The sequence below is a fragment of the Syngnathus acus genome, chromosome 21 (genome assembly GCF_901709675.1).
Source record: "Syngnathus acus chromosome 21, fSynAcu1.2, whole genome shotgun sequence".
NCBI classification, from domain to species: Eukaryota; Metazoa; Chordata; class Actinopteri; order Syngnathiformes; family Syngnathidae; genus Syngnathus; species Syngnathus acus.
This window is the reverse complement of record NC_051105.1, coordinates 13,321,627-13,340,875: the sequence shown is the minus strand read 5'-3', so window position 1 is coordinate 13,340,875 and position 19,249 is coordinate 13,321,627. Positions and strand designations below refer to the sequence as shown.

At 45.3% G+C, this 19,249-nt stretch overlaps 1 protein-coding gene and 1 long non-coding RNA gene across 8 annotated transcripts in view; one reads left to right on the top strand and one right to left on the bottom strand.

Moving 5' to 3' along the window:
* LOC119139697 (interferon alpha/beta receptor 2-like) overlaps positions 1 to 1,145 on the bottom strand; it is a 65,751-nt gene extending 64,606 nt beyond the window's left edge. For 5 of the 7 annotated variants that reach the window (XM_037280637.1, XM_037280643.1, XM_037280642.1 and 2 more), the window contains exons 1-2: positions 824 to 1,135; positions 417 to 489 (exon numbers count right to left, since the gene is read on the bottom strand). In XM_037280637.1, coding sequence (XP_037136532.1) covers positions 417 to 489; positions 824 to 862 — 112 coding nt within the window. In that variant the 5' untranslated portion in view covers positions 863 to 1,135. Of the gene's footprint in view, positions 1 to 416; positions 503 to 823 lie in introns of all 7 variants that reach the window. The other 2 variants (XM_037280639.1, XM_037280640.1) reach the window with 2 other exon arrangements.
* A 9,696-nt stretch (positions 1,146 to 10,841) lies between these two features.
* On the top strand, positions 10,842 to 12,357 carry LOC119139723. Its single transcript, XR_005101422.1, has 2 exons — positions 10,842 to 11,018; positions 12,299 to 12,357. It is a non-coding gene; the product is annotated as an uncharacterized LOC119139723 (long non-coding RNA).
* The last annotated feature ends 6,892 nt before the right edge of the window (positions 12,358 to 19,249 follow it).

The window sequence follows — 19,249 nt, the reverse complement described above, 5'->3', positions numbered from 1 at the left end:
CATTTCCCCTAGCTGGAGTTTTGAGTTTTTCCTTGCCCTCTTGGGAGTTTAAGATCAGGGGATGTTTGAGAATATTTGCCATTTTTCACATGTCCTGAGTGTTGTTAGTCACCTAAATGTTGAACAGAGGCTGTGATTTACCGAAGTCAAATTCCTTGTTTGGCACGCTCAAACATGGCGAATAAAAACTCTTGAATCTTGAATTAAATATTGGAACTACTGTAGATGGAAACGTTAAAAGCGCCATCAGCGTCCCACTCCACCCCCATAATTTGTTTGTTACGAGACTAATCTAGGTGCCACAGTGCTGTTTGTCGTGGCTCTGAATATCAAGAGCGTGTTACTGTTTTACCTCATGTCACACAAAACCCAAAACATTTAAAATGCAAAACTAAAAAACAATGTACAGTACACACCTGAGAGAAGATGGGGAAGTGACGTAAGCGTCCAAAAGACAAAAATCATGTCGGGGCGGTGGCCTTTCCGGTTCTTGATGTACCCTCTGAAGGGATCCAACAGTTGGGAGAATGTTAGAGTTTGACAGTGTTGTTGAGGTAAACCATAAAACCACATTATGCTATGTACATTTACGAGTAAATTTTAGGCTGCTTGAACAACAACCCAATGTACCTCTCAACAACAAAGAAAATAAGAACAAATAATACTAATAAAATAACATACAACTCGTTAGATGAAGCTTATGCTTAGTTAAACTTAGCGAATAGGTTATAATATGACTTGTTAGAAACGAAATGTTCCTAACAAGTTTACGTTAAGTGGAATGAAATATCAGTGAATAAATGAAACATGACATCGCAGCTACCTTCAATGGAAAACCTTCCATGCAGAGTATATTTGTCATGGGGACCTTCACACCCTGGCTTGGTGCTCGCAAAATCACTGCATTTAAAAACGTACTGTTCAAGGAAACTCCATAACAAGTTGATCTAACAAAATCCAGTATATATTTCACATCCGTCAAAATATTGTGTGGTGGATGAATAATAATATTGGACTGAAACAAACAAACCAAAATATTCCCGGCAATAATTAACGGCTTAATACTCTGATAGTGACATTCTGCAGAGGTCCAATTGCTTGCTTGGTAGGTTCGAAGGCATAAAATAGGAAATCACATGATCACGTCAATGTCGTAACGTGCAGACATGTTCATCTACTAGATAACTTCTTAAGCGTGTTGGCCAGTAGCTGGAATACGCCATCGTATTAGCCATATTGGATGTGGCACATCTTCCCGTGAACTAATGTAATGAACTTCCCCAAGAGCTTCCCCAAGACAAAGCCGCTTGTTAAACCATTGCCAAATATTTGGAAATGAACGACATTGATGTGATCATGTTTCCTATTGAGTGCCTTCACAAACCACCAAGCAATTGATCCTCCAAAACAACGTATGTTGTAACAATAGGATTGTTAGATTGTCTGTGTCCCTACATGCGAGGCGAACGGTCGCCGTGTCCAAATTCGCAGGCCAGTTCGGAGGCTGGGTGCTTCGCAGCCCTGAAAGCTCTGCCTCCGTGGACCGCCTAAGCCATGGAGAATTTGGGCAGGCAGACTATATCTGCATAATTTTTTTTTAATTCAAACATTTATTCAAACACATTAGGTATTGTTGGATTTGGTCCACAATTTGGGAAGCGCGCTATCCGCGCCTCACGGCAGAAGCCATAGCCAATTACCTCTTATCCAATTTACTCACTGCATGCTCGTTTTATTTCTTCAGTTTTAGGAAAAGCCTAAGACACTGAAACAAAATTTAGACTTACACAGGTTGGTTGAGTTCAATCACAATTCTTGTTAAGAATTCCAATTCTACAATGTATGTTCTCTCTTACTCTCACATTTTTTATGAGGGCTGGGCACTTTCCCCGTCGGACCAGTTTCTGCCCACAACCCTCAGATTATTCTATAATTTCTAATTTTTACATTTAACAATGCAAATCTGATAAACCATTGTCTAGCACACCGTTTTCGTGCACCATTTTAGCCCAATGCCATCATTTATAACGAACCGGTACACGAAGACTAACATAGATAACACACGGGCCCACAACATAGACATGACTCACAACATGGCAATCTTCCCAGCCGATGAAAAGTAGTGGGGGGGGAGCTGAAGTGCGGAGGCTGCCACCACCACGTCACACAATGCAACCCTCACCTTTGTCCTAAATATGCATTTGTGCCCACCTGACCGTTTGGCCCAAACTTTAGAGCCGCACCCTTTTGAAAACAAAAATGGTTACAGTTTAACCCCACCGCACAATGGGATACAACCTTCATGCATATATATATATATATACATTCTTTATCAAGTTCTTGTTAAGCCATTTTTCTGACTCCAACTCACATGCCAAATCAAAAAAATCAACAATTTTATACAAATCAACTTATTGTTCTTCATGAACCACAAATCATCACTTCCACCCCATGAACAGCAGCACCACAACTAATCACTCACTTCTCCAGCTGCGTCGCTGTCCCATCTGACAGCCAAGCCTGCTTTCCACACAATATCAACATAGACACACTTCAACAATTATGTAGCTACCTGGTTAACCCAGTTACCCTTCGCCCTAGACAACAATATAAGTCTCTAAGGTCGCACTATTGAGGTCGCCAGGCATCCGTCCTGCTATATCAGCGATGCCTTCTTTTTTTTTTTTTTTACACGAGTCCCTGACTCGTATTGGTGGCCTGGCCGATCGAATCGACCCTGACCTTAGGCAACAGTACAAAGTCCCTAAGCGTCTACTATTGAGGCCACTCTGGTGCCCATATGCTAGCCATTGGCATCCCACAAGTTCCAGCGGCGTGAGCGCCCTTCGCTGATCAGACAAAGTCCTCACCACCTTTCTCTTTTCCAAAAAGAAATCACTTCTTCACCAGTTTCCATACAATCATAAATGTACGTATATACAACCACCATTCCTGAACACAGAGCTAAAATTATTAATTTTTAATTTTACTCTGCTTTCACTCCACAATATCACTGAACTGGGAAATTTTATTGAAAAAAGAAAAGGTTCCCCCTTACCTTTTGTGTCGATCGGACTGTAATATTGTTGAGCAAGAGCGGAGAAGGAAGAATCCTTTCTGGAGCATGCACTTTTCCTTCTGAAGAAATCACGTCGGATGGTCACCATTTTTTGGATTTGGTCCACAATTTGGGAAGCGCGCTATCCGCGCCTCATGGCAAAAGCCATAGCCAATCACCTGTTATCCAATTTACTCACTGCATGCTCGTTTTATTTCTTCAGTTTTAGGAAAAGGCTAAGACACCGAAACAAAATTTAGACTTGCACAGGTTGGTTGAGTTCAATCATAATTCTTGTTAAGAAAGCTCTGTTTTCAGGAAAGTACAACACAGCGCTGGGCCTTTAGTGCGACCATGCTCAAGAGCAGAAAGTCTCCATTCAGAAAAGGCAACGTTCAAGGTTCTTTGGCCATCTTATATTCAGTTGCACATGCCAGTGTGGGCCGAGTTTGATGGGTGATGAGTCAGGGGGTGTGGCAAGTTCGCAGGAGAGTTTGATTCCATGGGAGTGGGTGCTGGTTCGGTGAGAGCTGGTTCCATGGGGATGGGTGCTGATTATGGGCGATTCGGTGTGTGTGGGGGCTGTTGTTTTCCATCCCGTCTTTCGGCCTTGGAGATCACCTTTGGCCGGGCTCTTGGTTGTTTTCCTCCTGCCGCTCTTTCTCTGGCACCTCTACCGGTTTTATCTCCAAGTGTCCTTCCTGTAAACCAGCCGTGGCCAACCCGCGGCTCGCGAGCCGCATGCGGCTCTTTGGCTAGTTTCATGCGGCTCTTTTACGTTCATATCAACATTTGTGTTTATTTTTCGTGCGTATTTGCTTCGCTTGAGTTCAATATGGTATTTTGGTCAAACGCGCATGCGCGTGAGGTGAAATCCCGCAAAGGAGGAGGGACAAACAGAGCGATATGTTTTGCTGGCTTTTTAATGAATGGCGTCTGTGACTACGGGGCCCATTAGGTCCAGAAAAGCTGACAAGATGCTTGCCAAAATGGCAAGGACAAAATGCACAGCTAAACGAATGTATGACTATGAACACAGGACGTTTTTAACAGAGTTAAAGTTGTTTTTTGTTGAACGCGATGGCATGCCATTCTGCCTGATATGTCGGACGTCATTGGCGCATTTAAAAGCTTCAAATGGTCAGCGCCACTTCAGCTCACTTCATGCCAATATCGATAAGGACTTTGCAAAAGGGACTGAATTTCGCAAGCACAAGTTTGGAGACTTTGAAAAGTCAGGCAGAAAAATAGGTACAGTTTTTCAAAAAAATTACGAAGCACTCAGCGACTGTCACACTTGCATTGTTTCAACTGGCTTGGAACATTGCACGGGCTAAAAAGCCATACAATGAAGTGGAGTTCGTTAAAATATGCCTCAGTGACGTTATTGAAATCTTGTCTCCTGAAAACGACGAACTCAAACGAATGGTCTGTCCCGCCACACATAGTAAGTGAAAAAACTTATGTTTTTGTTTGTGGAATTTGTTGAACTGAGAGTTTGTCTGTGTGAGACAATGCACACAATGTTCATTGTTGAAAATGTGGTCTTTGGTCTGTGGTTTTAGTACTGTAGGAGTCAATTTGTCATTATCATGTTGGTGCGTGACATAATAATGTCACACAATAAATTTGGCTGAGCAGAGGGGTGTGTGTGTGTGTGTGTGTGTGCGCGCGCGCGCGTGCGCGTGCGTGCGTGCGCGTGCGTGCGTGTTTGTGTGCGTGTGTGTGTGGGGGGGTGTTCATGTGTGCTCATGTGTATGATGTGGCTCTTTGCGATGACACAGTAAAAAATGTGGCTCTTAGTCTCTGACTGGTTGGCCACCCCTGCTGTAAACCATTCTTCCACATACATCCACTTCGCCCACTGTCGCACACCGCCCATTCATCATCATTTTGTACGGAATTCTGTGAACTTTAAGCTGTGACATCATCAATTAGACTTAGACAGACAGAACTTTATTGTCATTTTGTCAACACTAGGTGTGTACAAAACGAAATTTCGTTGCATACGGCTTTCAACAATGTAGTGGTATTTCGGCTGGTTAAAAAAAGTGACATTCTATATAAAAATATGAAATAAGATAATTATAAAGTACAAAGTGCAGCAGTGATAAAGTATGTAAACAGTGCAGGAGACAAAAGCAGTATTTACAAGTGTGCAGAGGAATGCTACGTTTGAATGTTCAACAGTCTGACGACAGCAGGGAAAAAACTATTGCAGAACCTGGTGGACCTGCAGCGGATGCTGCGAAACCTCTTCCCAGAGGGCAGCAGGGAGAACAGTCCATGGTGGGGGTGTGATGGGTCACTGATAATATTACGGGCTCGGGACACGCAGCGCTGGGATGACAAGTCCTGAATGGAGGGAAGAGGAGCCCCTATGATCCTCTCTGCTGTCCTCACCACTCTCCTCAGGTTCTTCCAATCGGAGGCGCTGCAACCTCCACACCACACCGAGAGACAGCTTGTCAGAATGCTCTCTATGGTGCTTCGGTAGAACGTCCTCATGATGGGTGGGGGCAGGTGGGCTCTCCTCATCCTCCGCAGGAAGTACAAGCGCTTCTGTGCCCTCTTGACCAGTGTTGTGGTGTTCACAGTCCAGGTGAGGTCGTCTGTGATGTGGACTCCCAGGAATTTAGTGCTGCTGACCACCTCCACAGCTGAGCTGTTGATGATCAGTGGAGCGTGGTGAGGCTGGTTCTTCCTGAAGTCGACGATGATCTCCTTCGTCTTCTCCACATTCAGGATCAGGCTATTTTCTCTGCACCAGCCCACCAACTGCTCCACCTCCTCTCTGTAGTCCAGGTCGTTGTTGTCCCTGATGAGGCCCACCACCGTTGTGTCGTCTGCAAACTTCACGATGTGATTGGTGGTGAACCTGGGGGCGCAGTCGTGTGTCATCAGGGTGAACAGCAGGGGGCTCAGGACGCAGCCCTGAGGGGAGCCTGTGCTGAGGGTGATGACATCTGAGGTGTTCTGTCCGACCCGGACTGACTGAGGTCTGTTGGTGAGGAAGTCTAGCAGCCAGTTCCGAAGGGGGGTGCTGAAGCCCAGGTGTTCCAGTTTTTCCACCAGATGTTGTGGAATGATGGTGTTAAACGCTGAGCTGAAGTCCAGGAACAGCAACCGCACGTGGGTGTTCCTCTCCTCCAGGTGAGCCAGGCTCAGGTGAAGAACGGAGGAGATGGCATCCTCAGTAGAGCGGTTCTGCCGGTAGGCAAACTGGAACGGATCGAATGTTGGGGGGAGTCTGGAGACGATGTGATCTTTGAGCAGCCTTTCGAAGCACTTCATCATGATGGGAGTCAGTGCCACAGGTCTGTAGTCATTCCATGAGGTGATTTGAGGTTTCTTCGGCACCGGAATGATGGAGGCAGCCTTGAAGCACACTGGCACTTTGGCTTGGTCCAGCGAGATGTTAAAAATGTCTGTGATGACACCAGCCAGCTGGCCTGCACATTCCTTGAACACCCGCCCAGGTATGTTGTCGGGGCCTGGGGCCTTACGTGGGTTGACTCTTCTCAGAGTCTTCCACACGTCGGCTGAGTCAAGGCAGAGGGCCTCCTCTTCCTGGTGGGGAACAGTTTTAACTGCAGGAGTGCTGTTTAGTGCCTCAAAACGCCCAAAGAAGTTATTTAGACCATTTAGGAAGTCAGCATCAACCTCACCCACCGGGGGGGAGGGTAAGTTGTAGTCCGTGATCGCCCGTATGCCTTGCCACATACTCCTGGTGTTATTGGCGTCGTGGAAAAAATCCTGAATTTTCCGACTGTGGCTTCGCTTCGCTAGCCTGATGGCACGGTTCAAGTTGGCTCTCGCTGTCCTCAGTGCCTCCTTGTCGCCAGACTTGAAGGCTGAGTTCCGTGCTCGTAGCGTATGACGTACATCCTCAGTCATCCAGGGTCGTTGGTTGGCTCGGGTGATGATGTTCTTAGTGGTGCTGACGTCCTCGGAGCATTTGTTGATGTAGGCTGACACAGTCATGGCGTACTCATCAATGTCGATCTGATTGTCATATGTTGCTGCTGATTTGAACATGTCCCAGTCAGAGCACTCAAAGCAGCCCTGAAGTGCCTCCATGGCCCCCTCAGACCACACCCTCACCTGCTTCACTGTGGGTTTTGCTCTGATCAGCAGGGGCTTGTATGCAGGGATTAGCATAACAGATAGGTGGTCTGAAGAGCCGAGGTGGGGGCGGGGGGCTGCTCTGAATGCATCCTTTATATTGGTGTAAACCAAGTCCAGAGTGTTCCCTCCCCGAGTTGGAAAATCCACGTGTTGGTAAAAATGAGGGAGAATAGTCTTCATGCTAGCCTGGTTGAAGTCCCCAGCAATGATGAAAACCCCCTCTGTGTGCGTGGATTGCAGCTCACTGATTGTCCGATAGAGAACCCTCATGGCCTCTTTAGTGTTAGCGCTAGGAGGCACGTACACAGCCGTGATGCTAACAACAGTAAACTCTCTGGGCAGGTAGAAGGGTCTGCAGTTAACAGTCAAAAGCTCGATGTCCGAAGAGCAGAAGCTGGCGACAGATCTAGCATTTTTGCACCAGTTGTTGTTGATGTAGACACACAGCCCACCTCCTCGGGATTTACCGCTTAGCTCGCTGTTTCTGTCGGCGCGGAATGTAGCGAGCCCCTCCAGGCTAACGGCGTTGTCCGGCATTGATGAGTTCAGCCATGTCTCCGTCAGGATGAGAGCGCAGCAGTTTCTAACTTCCCTCTTTGAAGAGAGTTCCAGTTTTAGATGGTCCATTTTATTATCCAGTGAGCGGACGTTGGAGAGGAAGATGGATGGAAGCGGCGGTTTGTAGGGGTTAGCTCTAAGCTTAGCCGTTAGCCCACCTCGACAGCCGCGCTTTCGCCGCCGGTCACACCGCCTACGCTTACTCCTCCTCCGGCGTGTGCTGCCCGGCGAGCCCGCTGCGTCGTGAGCTTCTGGGGCTAGCGCCCCAAGCACTCCGAGGCTACGCAAACAGACTAGGGTAGTTGTGGCTACGAGTCCGAAAACACTTGATGACCGTACCTCCAGCAGGCGCTGGCGATCATACACTAATCTACTGGATGGATAAACTAAACTTTGTGTTGTTTGTAGTGTCCTAGGCGACATATTTTGTGAAAATCCTCGTCGATTGTTGAGACCCGTGGCGGCCGCGGCCAACTGGGGCGCCGCCATCTACCTCTTCCCTCTTGGTCTTATTTTCCGTAAATTCAATGTCCTCTTTCACTGCTTCGCGGAGGACACCCAGCTCTATCTGTCCACCAAGCCTAACTCCACCCTCCCTCCCTCTTCCCTGACTCATTGCCTCTCCGAACGACAAAACTGGTTCACCTCCAATTTTCTCAAACTAAACAGCGATAATACTGAAATCCTTTTAGTTGGTTCTAAAGCCACTCTATCAAAAGTTGACAGTTTCTCCCTCTCCATTGACAGCTCTTTAGTTTCCCCCTTTCCCCAGGTTAAGAGTCTGGGTGTCATCCTCGATGGCACACTCTCCTTCTCTTCCCATATCAACACCACCACCCGCAACTTTCATCTCCGCAATATCAATCGCCTCCGCCCCTCTCTCACCCCCCACTCCACCTCTATTCTTGTTCACAGCCTCGTCACCTCCCGTCTTGATTATTGTAACTCTCTCCTCTTCGGTCTCCCCCAGAAATGTATCCATAAGCTCCAACTGGTCCAGAATTCAGCTGCTCGAATCATTTCCCAAGCCCCTTCCTTCCATCACATCACCCCCGTCCTACAGAACTTGCATTGGCTTCCGATTCAATACCGCATTATTTTCAAAATCCTCCTCCATACCTTCAAAGCTATTCATAACCTTGCCCCTCCCTATCTGTCTCAACTCCTCCACACAGCCACCTCCACCCGCTCCCTTAGATCCTCATCTGCCATCCACCTCACTGTCCCCTATGCCCGGCTTACCACCATAGGGAGCAGAGCTTTCAGCTGCTCTGCTCCCAAACTTTGGAACACACTTCCGCCTGACATCCGCAATATTTACTCCCTCCCACAGTTTAAATCCACTCTCAAGACTCACCTATTCAGGACAGCATTTCATCTCTAGTTGCCTTACTGTTGTTGTTGTTTTTAACATGTTTTTCACAATCTTCTTTACTGTATGCTATTGTTTTAATTCGCTTGTTTTTAACTTTTTAACTCTTGTAAAGTGACCTTGAGTGACCTGAAAGGCGCTTCTAAATTAAATGTATTATTATTATTATTATTATTATTGTATTTTCGTTACTTTGAGGATTGTAACCCTAACCCCTAATCATGCCTCCAAAGAAAGCAAGTGGGAGCAGTAAAGCCATCCTAAAACACAAAGACGCTCTTAAAGCAATGCGACAGTGAGCGCCCGGCGCGCTGCAGTTGTGCGAGCGGACCAAATTAAGCTCTCTGCGCACTGAGGTCCACTTAAATTTTGGAAAGTACATCAGGACTTTAAAAATATTTTCTAAATTTCAGCGACGGCTCTGTCACAATAATGCGACCAGCGCGGTGCAGTTGCGCGGTTGGCGGCGCGCTACGGTTGCGCGTTCGGCGGTGCGCTGCAGTTGCGCTCCAGTTGCGCTCCAGTTGCGCGATCGGACAAAAATGCGCAAATGAATAAATGCTTAAAAAGGCATTTTTTTATAGTCTTGGAACGGATTAGATTCTTTTTCATTATTTGTAATGGGAAAAATATATTCGGAATTTGAACGATTCACTTCTCGAACCGCCTTCTGGAACGGATTGTGGTTGAAAACCGAGGTTTGACTTTATATATATATAGTACATATATATATATAGTCGAGTTACATGGTGGATAGGAGGGTAAAAGATGGTGAGTGAGTGTGTATTGGATTTGGCCCAGACGAATTGGCTAAGATGAAATTCCAAATTTCAAAGCTTGACATGGAAGACCTGAAGAAGGGGGCCTGAGTAGGGGTTACTTAAAAGTTAGTTCTTCAAAATTAACTATTGTTAAAATTGGTAGAGGAATTTGTTGGTTGAACCAGTAAACCTCCATTCCCGTTCCAAATTTCACCAGAAGATGGTGCCAAAGTCAGATTGACCTAACATAGTAAATTAGTAGTTTAAAAAGTCATCGATTAGATGAAGACTTTTTCTGAAGAACAGCAACACACAATTTTGGATTATGTTATATTATTTTGTTTTGCTATAATATACTTTGAAACTGCTTGAATATTTTAATTTGCTAACTAGGGAAGCCCATGCTCATCGTTAGGTAATGAGAATGAGATGTTAGGTAATGAGAATGAGATGTTAATCACAGTTAGAGTAAGCTGCAATATACTTTATTTTATTTTGCTTTGCAATATTGTATAGTTAGTAGCAACTTGAGCAGCATCATAGCACTGATATTTCATTTACACATGAATGCATTAAGAGTTGAGTAAGGACAAGGGGTTGACAGGGATACCGTGGGTGGAAGGCTGCAATCCCACGCTTGAGCTTGACCTAGAGGTCACCAGCTTGTCAAAATACGTTTTGAAGATGCTAGAGTGTTTTAACCTGCTAACTAAGAGAATCCACGATCATAGTTATGATTATGTGTTTAATTGACTATTGTGAAAGTACGTGTTATTATTGTCACGATGTTTGATCAGTATCAAACATGTATGTAATATTGATGTTCCATTTACACATGGATGTATAAATGTGAGCGGAGACAAGGAGGCGAAAAGGGTTAATGGTGATACTAAGTGGTGGAAGACTGAGATCCCACACAGGAGCGTGACCTCGGTCACGTTTTTCCAGTTGAAGCCTAAACAAAATGCTGTTTGACGGAACACAAGTCAGAGAAAAAACATTTGCAAATGTCACATTGATGGACAGTTGACAAGATTTGGGAGTGGGAAACAGGATGAAGCATCCCTGAGAAAATTGTTACTTCCGTGAGAACATGGTCACCTCATCTGGTTGAATCCGGTTGAGACCGGCCGAGATGCAGGTGTGACCCAGGTTACCATAGCCTTGTAAAATAAGAGCCTGTTAATAAAAACAGTCATAAAGAAAGTACATTGTAAATATCTTCTAAACAGACCAACACAGATTAAAAGCATGTAAATTATTAAAACAATACAAATTCATTATTTTATTAATGTTTTGTATTTGATAAAATGACAAAAGTGTGAACATTCACTTTTATTTTGAAGGAGACATGATGACGTAAGAAAAGACCCATGTGACCAAAAATGCGAACTCTACTTTTTTTTCTCTTTCCCGCCGTTCTGTTTTCGGGATGATGGCGAAGGTGATACGGGAGTAAGTCCGTTAAACTAAAGAGAGAGAGAGAGAGAACGTGACACAGGATTATATAAAGTTTTTGTATTTGATGGACTTATTTTTCTGTTTCCAAACTTTTTTCACCTTGGTGATGCACTAAGTGCGAAACGGGACTTGATTCACGAGAGTTGGTTCAGAAACATCTGAACTAATAACGAAGCTGATTTCTTGTGCGAGTCGCAAGATGGCGAGCCACCAAAGAGGCCTTTGAATTGTCTCTCACGCAGGAGCGGAGAGCACTTGCTGGACGTTGTTCATCGAATCTGGTAGGATCTATCCATTTTTTTCCCCACTGCTACACCGAAGTGGATTCGGAAAGGATTGATTGACTATTCAGGAACAAAGCAGGAGAAACCAACTGAAGGGATATAGAGACATTTGGATAAAGAAAGTCGTCCAGTCTTTTGCCGAATTGTTTTGAGTTTTATACATTTTGTCACTTTTGTTTTTGTGAACTATATATGTGATGATGCTGTAATGGTGTTATTGAAATATTGATTGGTTTGAACAAAATCAGTGATATGGTGGGAATTTAAAAGTGGCTTTAACTGAACTCAAATTAGATTTACTATTACTTTCGAATTACTTACCTGTACTGAATGTTATTCAACAACACAAAGTAAGGTAACTAAACAGATTGATCCTTAGAATTAATAAAACAACCCGGGTTGAAATTGAAATTCCTTAAACTGAAAAGTTTAACTGAAAGGGAAATTATTTTCTTCAACTAACGTTGAGTTTAAATGTAAATTGTATGTCTATTGTTTGTAAATTGTATGTCAACTATTTTCTCTTCTAAAATAAGCCGGCAGTTCAATTCAAACCTTGGTCTGTGGTCATTTATTTTGCTTATTCTATCACCACTACAAATATAGCCGAACTTAGTACTGGTCCATTATCTAAATTACTGTAAGCACTGTCAAAAACAAAGAAGGTGTTACACAGGTGCAGTCTATTCTGGAAGCATTTGGGTCATCTGAGGCCAATGTATGACGTCATGGAAATAAACTGGTACGTGACCAAGCAGGCATAGTACCCACGAACTGGACTGGTATAAAAGGTTCGTTCGGACAAAGAGCATCGCTCTCTCTTGCCCGGTAGGCTTTCCCCGTCAGGGGTATGGCCCCTGCGGCTACTGCCGTGGGTCGAGAACGCCGATTAGACAAAGATAGATTTCATTCTTTCTGAGATTAACCCAAGGTCCGTTAAAATGAATTTATACTATCTTCAAATTGGACTTAGTCAAATTTTAAACTCAAAGACAGGCTAGGAGATGCAGACCTCGGTGCAGGAGAGAGGAGCCATTATTAGGGCGTCGTCATCTCCATTCTTTAGGCCAGCCTGTTCTTTTATACAGAATTCGGATTTTGGAACAAGGAGAACTGATCACTCGACTTTTCCACCAAACAGCATTTTAGACCTCTAGCCTCTTACCCTTTTTTACTATATGTTTGAGTTTTCAATCGAGAGGACTTCGAGACTGAATAATTTTTGCTCTAGTGAGAATGGTGAGTGGAAATTATTGCTAGTTGTGTGAACAATTGAAACTTGTAATTCTCTTTCTTGCTTATTCATTAAATTTCTACTTTATAATCATCTAATTTCGATTAATGATTATTTTGATCTTTTATGCTTTAAATCTCTTTTGTTTCTCTATCATAGTCATACTTTAAACCGTTCAGTTCTTTTTTAAATGAAGACAGCTTTAATCCTTGACATCAGGGAGTGTCAGAATGTGGTTCGAAACCGTTAACTTAAGCTCAGCTAGTGTGAGTGTACGCTAGTGAAAATAAACGAGTTCCGGCGGTCTTAACAAAGACAGTTAAACTATTCCGAGCGGATAACAAAAGCAACAATCTTAATGGGAAAGGAGAGCCGCTGAAACGGCCACGATCGAGGAGATCCTGGGTCTCAACAAAGTAGTTACTCAATCCTCGGGGGTTTCTTTGATTTCAGCGGGACTGGCATCCGGAAATGACAGAATTAATCTAACAATAGATTAGTTACCTGAACAGCGGTTAGACTCGGAACGACTCTTCTTTCCGTACTGGCTTAAATCAATTCTCGTCTCCCCTACAGACTGCGTTACTGCAGAGGGGCTAAAGTACAGAATTTTACCCTTTAAACGGAGAGCCGGTCACTTACATCAGATAAGTGCACGATTGACAAAAAAAAAATATATATATATATATACGTATATATATATATATCAGTGACGTGCGGTGAGGTTCATGACTGGGGAGGCACTGGCGTCAACCTCCCCCCCCCGGTAAAATTTGTCCGACACCTAACCGTGCCACAAATAAGGTCGGGGAACGCTGCTCGACCTAATTTGAACTATTTTAATGAAAATCTCATATGAGCAGTCTTCACACATAAAAACACTCAATAAAGTACGTACATGGAATCAAAAACTTGTTTTCGATCGTGCGTACCACTTCGTTTGAAAAGACATGCTCCGAAGTCCCGTTGTCCGAATCAAACCTTTTAACTCCGGAGTTGGTCTTCCTTTACTGATGACCTCCTGCTTTGACCGAAAATCCATAGTTGAAAATCGTTTGGATATGTAATCCTCCAATGTAAAACGAAATGTAAAAACGAAAACGAATGTAAAACGAAATAAATGGACGACTACTCCTCAGTTGTTCACTGTAAATTTGAACTGGAGATCACTTATTCTACAGGTGGGTGCATGAAGCAAACAGGCCTTGTGCTCGATTTGGTTCCCCCGTGAGATTTTGTTCCCCCTGCTGCGGGAGCGCGCACGCCTTGTTTGGAAAGCGAAAAACCGATGCCGTACGGCGTCGTACGGCGTCAGCACTATGTTGTTTTCAATAAAAACATGAAGAACTCATGTTTGCCTCAGTCAATTTTAATTTTTAGAAAGGATTATTCTCATTTGATGTCTTTAAGTTTGTAGTGCATTTTTATTTAGGTCTCATGCAATGTATATTTCATTTCTAAGCTTAGAGGTGACTAGGTAACGCACGCATGGGATTTTCTGGGGCCTGGGCCAGAAAGGCAGACTTCCTGGCACCAGGATACAGGAATCGGCCATTTGGTTAGAATCAACAAGGCAGGCTGGGGGGTCAGAGGACATCCAGCAGCCCTCGTGTGCGTGCGCCCAAGTAAGGGGGGGCGCGGGGTATAAGACCCAAGGCGGGAGAAGACAGGGGGGCTTCTTTTTTTGGCTAGAGAGAGACACTTCAATTCTGACATTGGTTGAATAAAATCTTTCCCCAATCAGCCGTGTGTCACTGAAGTTTTCCTTCCCTGAGCCAGCCACCTATCCACCGTTTGATCTTGGAGACCAGCAGAACATCGAAAAGAATTCATCACATTTTTGGCGTCACGAACAGTTCTCTTGTTCCCCGGGGAGCCCTCGTCCACCTGGGTGTGAGCATCGAGCGTCCAGCCGGCTGGCTGAGTTCAAGTTAAGTTAAAGTTAAAGTCCCAATGATCGTCACACACACATCTGGGTGTGGTGAAATTTGTCCTCTGCATTTAACCCATCCCCGTGTGATTTTGATCCATCCCATGGGGGAAAGGGGAGCAGTGAGCAGCAGCGGTGCCGCGCTCGGGAATCATTTATTTCCTTCTTTTCTCCTTTTTCTTTCTGTTGTTTTGTCCATTCGGCGATGCTGGTGCCTTCTACCGCACCTCGGTATCTCTTCGGATCGGATATTTTTTTTTTCTTCCTGGGACCGGGTTCATCGGTCGAGACCGGCGTAACTCTACGACGGCTTCCTGCTTATCCGGCCAGTGATGACTGGGTCCCTCGCCTTGGCCTTGCAGCCGCAACCCCTGTGGGGAGTCCGCTCCCTCGTGCTCGTCGGAACCAACGACTTTCGCCATGCTAGCCCCGTGGTGACCATCTGCACGTGCCCCGACTGGGTGCCCAGGACGCTGCTCACACGTTTGCCTGCTTTGTGATGTTTTCACCGATTCACGACCACGGTCCATTGGGCGCCGTTGAACTGGACTGCCCTTACACCTGTCTATGGACCCCGTGGAGGCTATTTTATGTGTTTTGGGGTGTTCTCTTGTATTGTGGGGTGCTGGTTGGCCGCTGTTCCTTTTTTTCCTTTGTCTTTTAGCTTTGATTTGCTTTGATGGCTTTTACCTTGAGCACTTTCTGGCTTTCTTTGTGGCACCGTTGTGTGGCAGCAGTTGAGTTGCGCTTATGCCATCTGTGTGTCTTTTGTGTACCCACTCTGTGGTATGGATACTGCTGGGGCCTGAATTTCCCCACCCCTGGGGATCAATAAATATTCAATCAATCAATCAATCAATCAATCTAACCCCCCAATTCCAACCCTTAATGCTAAGTGCCAAGCAGGGAGGCAATGGGTCCCATTTTTATAGTCTTTGGTATGACCCGGCCAGGGTTTGAACCCACAACCTTCCAGTCTCAGGGTGGACACTACCACTAGGCCACTGAGCTTGTTTGAGTTTGAGGTGAGGAGCTTTCACTCACGTTTTTTTGCGGTATGCTCGTGCCTGGTGTGGGGGAAGAGAGTGGGGCTCCTCAGGGGGATAGTTAATGGATCTGATGTGCACGTGGCTGGCTCGGGGGGGGGGGGGGTTGGGGGTGTTCTCCCCTAGTCAAAAGTTGTCAAAATGTGAATTTTGAAAGGGGGGAGTGGCCCCAATAGGAAAATGAAAATGTTCAATAAAAATAAAAAACAGAAAAAGGCAAATAGAAATGGAGAAATTACATGAAACTTAATGGGGAAACGTGAACAGTGTGAGTGACATGTCTGGTGTAAATAATGAATGAGAAAGAAGAAATGCCCCGAGAGAGGGGGCACGTGAAACAGGATAGGATGTCTGGAACATCTCTGATCGACTGTCACGAGAGAATAATAATAGAAAAGTCCCATAAAACGTGGACTTTATTTTGGCGACAGATCCGGATGAGGATGTAAATTTTAGCTGTATGAATGGGGCGAAAGCACAGATACGATTGAACACTGCTTGCGACAAGAGACGTGCGCCACCAAGCCACCGGAGGCAAAATTCCCGGGACGTGCTGGGATGTTGAGATCGCACCCAATGGCCCCACAGGCCGAGTGCGATTGTTGAGATGTTCGCTGGTGGCATTTGTCTCTGTCAAGGTCGCACAAAAAAAGGGAGGCTTGCTGCAGACCGCAATTGGCAGAACGGAGAAGTGCGCAGCCTTGGCATCCGTAGCTGTGTGAATGAATGTGGGAGAAATACCGGCCGGGTCTGGTACCAAGAGTGCCGAAGAGAATGAAGCGCGCAGACCACGTTATTTGGGCACTGATCAGATTAGGAGTGTGTGTAGGTTGCGGAGTTCCCCCGGCTGACCGCTGGCGCTTTAGCCTCTTAGAGATACTCTTTGGGCAACTTACCGGGGTGAACTGGTGCGCTGCGGTTGTACCCAAGTCGACACGGTTCGATCCCGATTGTCGAGGCGCACTGTGATAGCATATACGCCTGTCAAAGTCTGATGAAATTTACAGCTTGCAGCAGTTCGCAACTGGCAGAGCGGAGAAGTGCGCAGCTGGTAGAAATTGGAAAACGTGGAAAAAGAGGCCTCAGGGGGTTTAATATTGGTATAACATGTAGGTAAAGTAATTTGTGTGCACACTAAAGTTAGAAATCTGCAGTATAAGGGGGAGAAACAAAACGCTTTTAGAGAAACAAAGACAAGGAGTGCACAGGGCATGTTTGTGAGTGCGCATGCGCACGGGAAACAGCTGCTGTAATGACCAAATCGCATAGAAGCGGTTGGAGGGAATTGGAACGGGGGTCAGATTTGGATCCCTTTTTGTGCTGTTTCCTATGTGTTTGTGCTAATCTCTGTCAGATATCTATGTCAGTCTGTTGTCGTTCTGTTGTGTGTGCTCAGGGGATCCCCGTGTGTGTGCTTGTGCGTGTGTGTGTGTGTGTGTGTGTGTGTGTGTGTGTGTGTGTGTGTGTGTGTGTGTGTGTGTGTGTGTGTGTGTGTGTGTGTGTGTGTGTGTGTGTGTGTGTGTGTGTGTGTGTGTGTGTGTGTGTGTGTGTGTGTGTGTGTGTGTGTGTGTGTGGAATAAGGTGGAAGTGGAGAATTTTTGAGCGGGGAGGGGACCGAGTAGGTAGCCCGCGCTCGCTCCAAGGTGCGTGCCTGTGGGACGGGGGTGCTGGGTGCGCGCGGGAGGGGCCGGTGGAATGATAGCGTGTGTCTGGCCAGCCCGCGTGGTCAACATTGATGAGCCGGGCCCCACCTGCGTTCGTTCAGGCTGCCCGCCCCGGGGATACGCACTGAGGACTGTAGAGAGGCGGGGCCGGGTCCCCCGGAATAGGTCGAAATCGTGTGAAACTAACACAAATGGTGGATGACCAAATGCTGCTGGGCAAATAATGCATGAACCACATTGAATGGGTATTTTTGAAACTGCAAAAATACAAATGGTTAACAGTTTGCCAATAATTGGGAGAGGGGCATGCTTGCACTAACCGTTACAATACTGATATATGGGTATTTGTGTGTGTCTTAAGTAGAAAGTTAAGCCGCAACACCAATAATTTATGGCAGGAAGCCACAAAGGCGGCCTGGGACAGGGACCTTTGTGTCATGAGATAGAGGGAGGAAGTGAAGAAAGGGGGGTCACTCGTAATTAATGAGGGACCCTGTCGGGAGCGGTCAGCACCCCGCTAGGCCATCTGGCAACTGATATGGAAATGAGACATTACATTTGTAGAAGACTTCCAATATGTGTTAAAGAAATTAAACCAGTTAGTAATTGATTAAGACAAAATAAGTGAGAAGGAAGGAGTATTTGTTGATTGGGATTAAATTAGGGGTTACAGTAGGTCAATAGTTTGTGGTCAACAATGCATTACATAGAAAAAAAGCGGAGGAGAGTTCAATGAGGAGATATTGGGAGTAGTCGGTTGGTCCTTTTTTAATACCCTTTAATTGGTTTCCTGGTGTAGATAGGTTAGCAACACGAGAGATTTAGAGGTTCAAAAGAAAGACATTTAAAAGAAAATAACATTTTTGATTTGGACAATTGCAGGCTAACAGGAGCATGAGGAAGAGCAGCTGAGAAGCGGGATCAAATGGGATCGGGGAGATTGGAAATTCACACCATATTCTAAGTCACATTTTTGAGCAAGCTTGACACAGGTAATAACGTTTGAGAGGTCGAGACGTAGATCAGGGCTAGATTTGTAACGCAGATGCTTGATGAGTTAATTTTGAATACTGATACTGAAGACACAACCTACATCTCATTAAATTACATTACATCTTTACACAAGAGATGGAAGCTGTATCCAAAATTGAAGGCTTGAAGTGGGAAAGACAGAAGGATGAGGGATCTAAGTGAGGTATGGAACGAGGGGAGCTTGGAGTAAGTCCCCTGGGGGGATGTGGTATGCACATGGAGCAAGGAGTGGTCTCAGCGGTTCCAACTCAAATAATTAGAAGAAGGAAGGGATTAGAATCGAAAATAAGAAAACAACAGACAAAATGTCTCTCAAAAACAGGATGAATTTGCAGGACTTACAATATAAAAATGAGATGGCTTTTACTAGGAGAAGTTGAAGTTTGATAAACAAACGTTATTAGCGAATTGATGGCAGCAGCTATATTTGGAGATACTCTTACAAGTTTGACGTCCCAGTCTGTCACTCTCAGTGCCAGGATCCCTGTAACTCGATCCCGAGACTCCGCCTGCAGCCGTGGACGACTAGAAAATGGTGCCTGGCTTTGAGGCACCTTTGACCTTTGGCAAGAACAAAGAAAGACTGTTTTTGTGCTTGGAGGGGGCAAGCGACTCTCCGGAGGAAGGACGACATCCTCGGAGATGAGAAAAGATATTGAGAAGCGGAGGAACTCACAATGCTGAAAATGGACTCATTAAAAAAAAAAATGGACTCATTCGA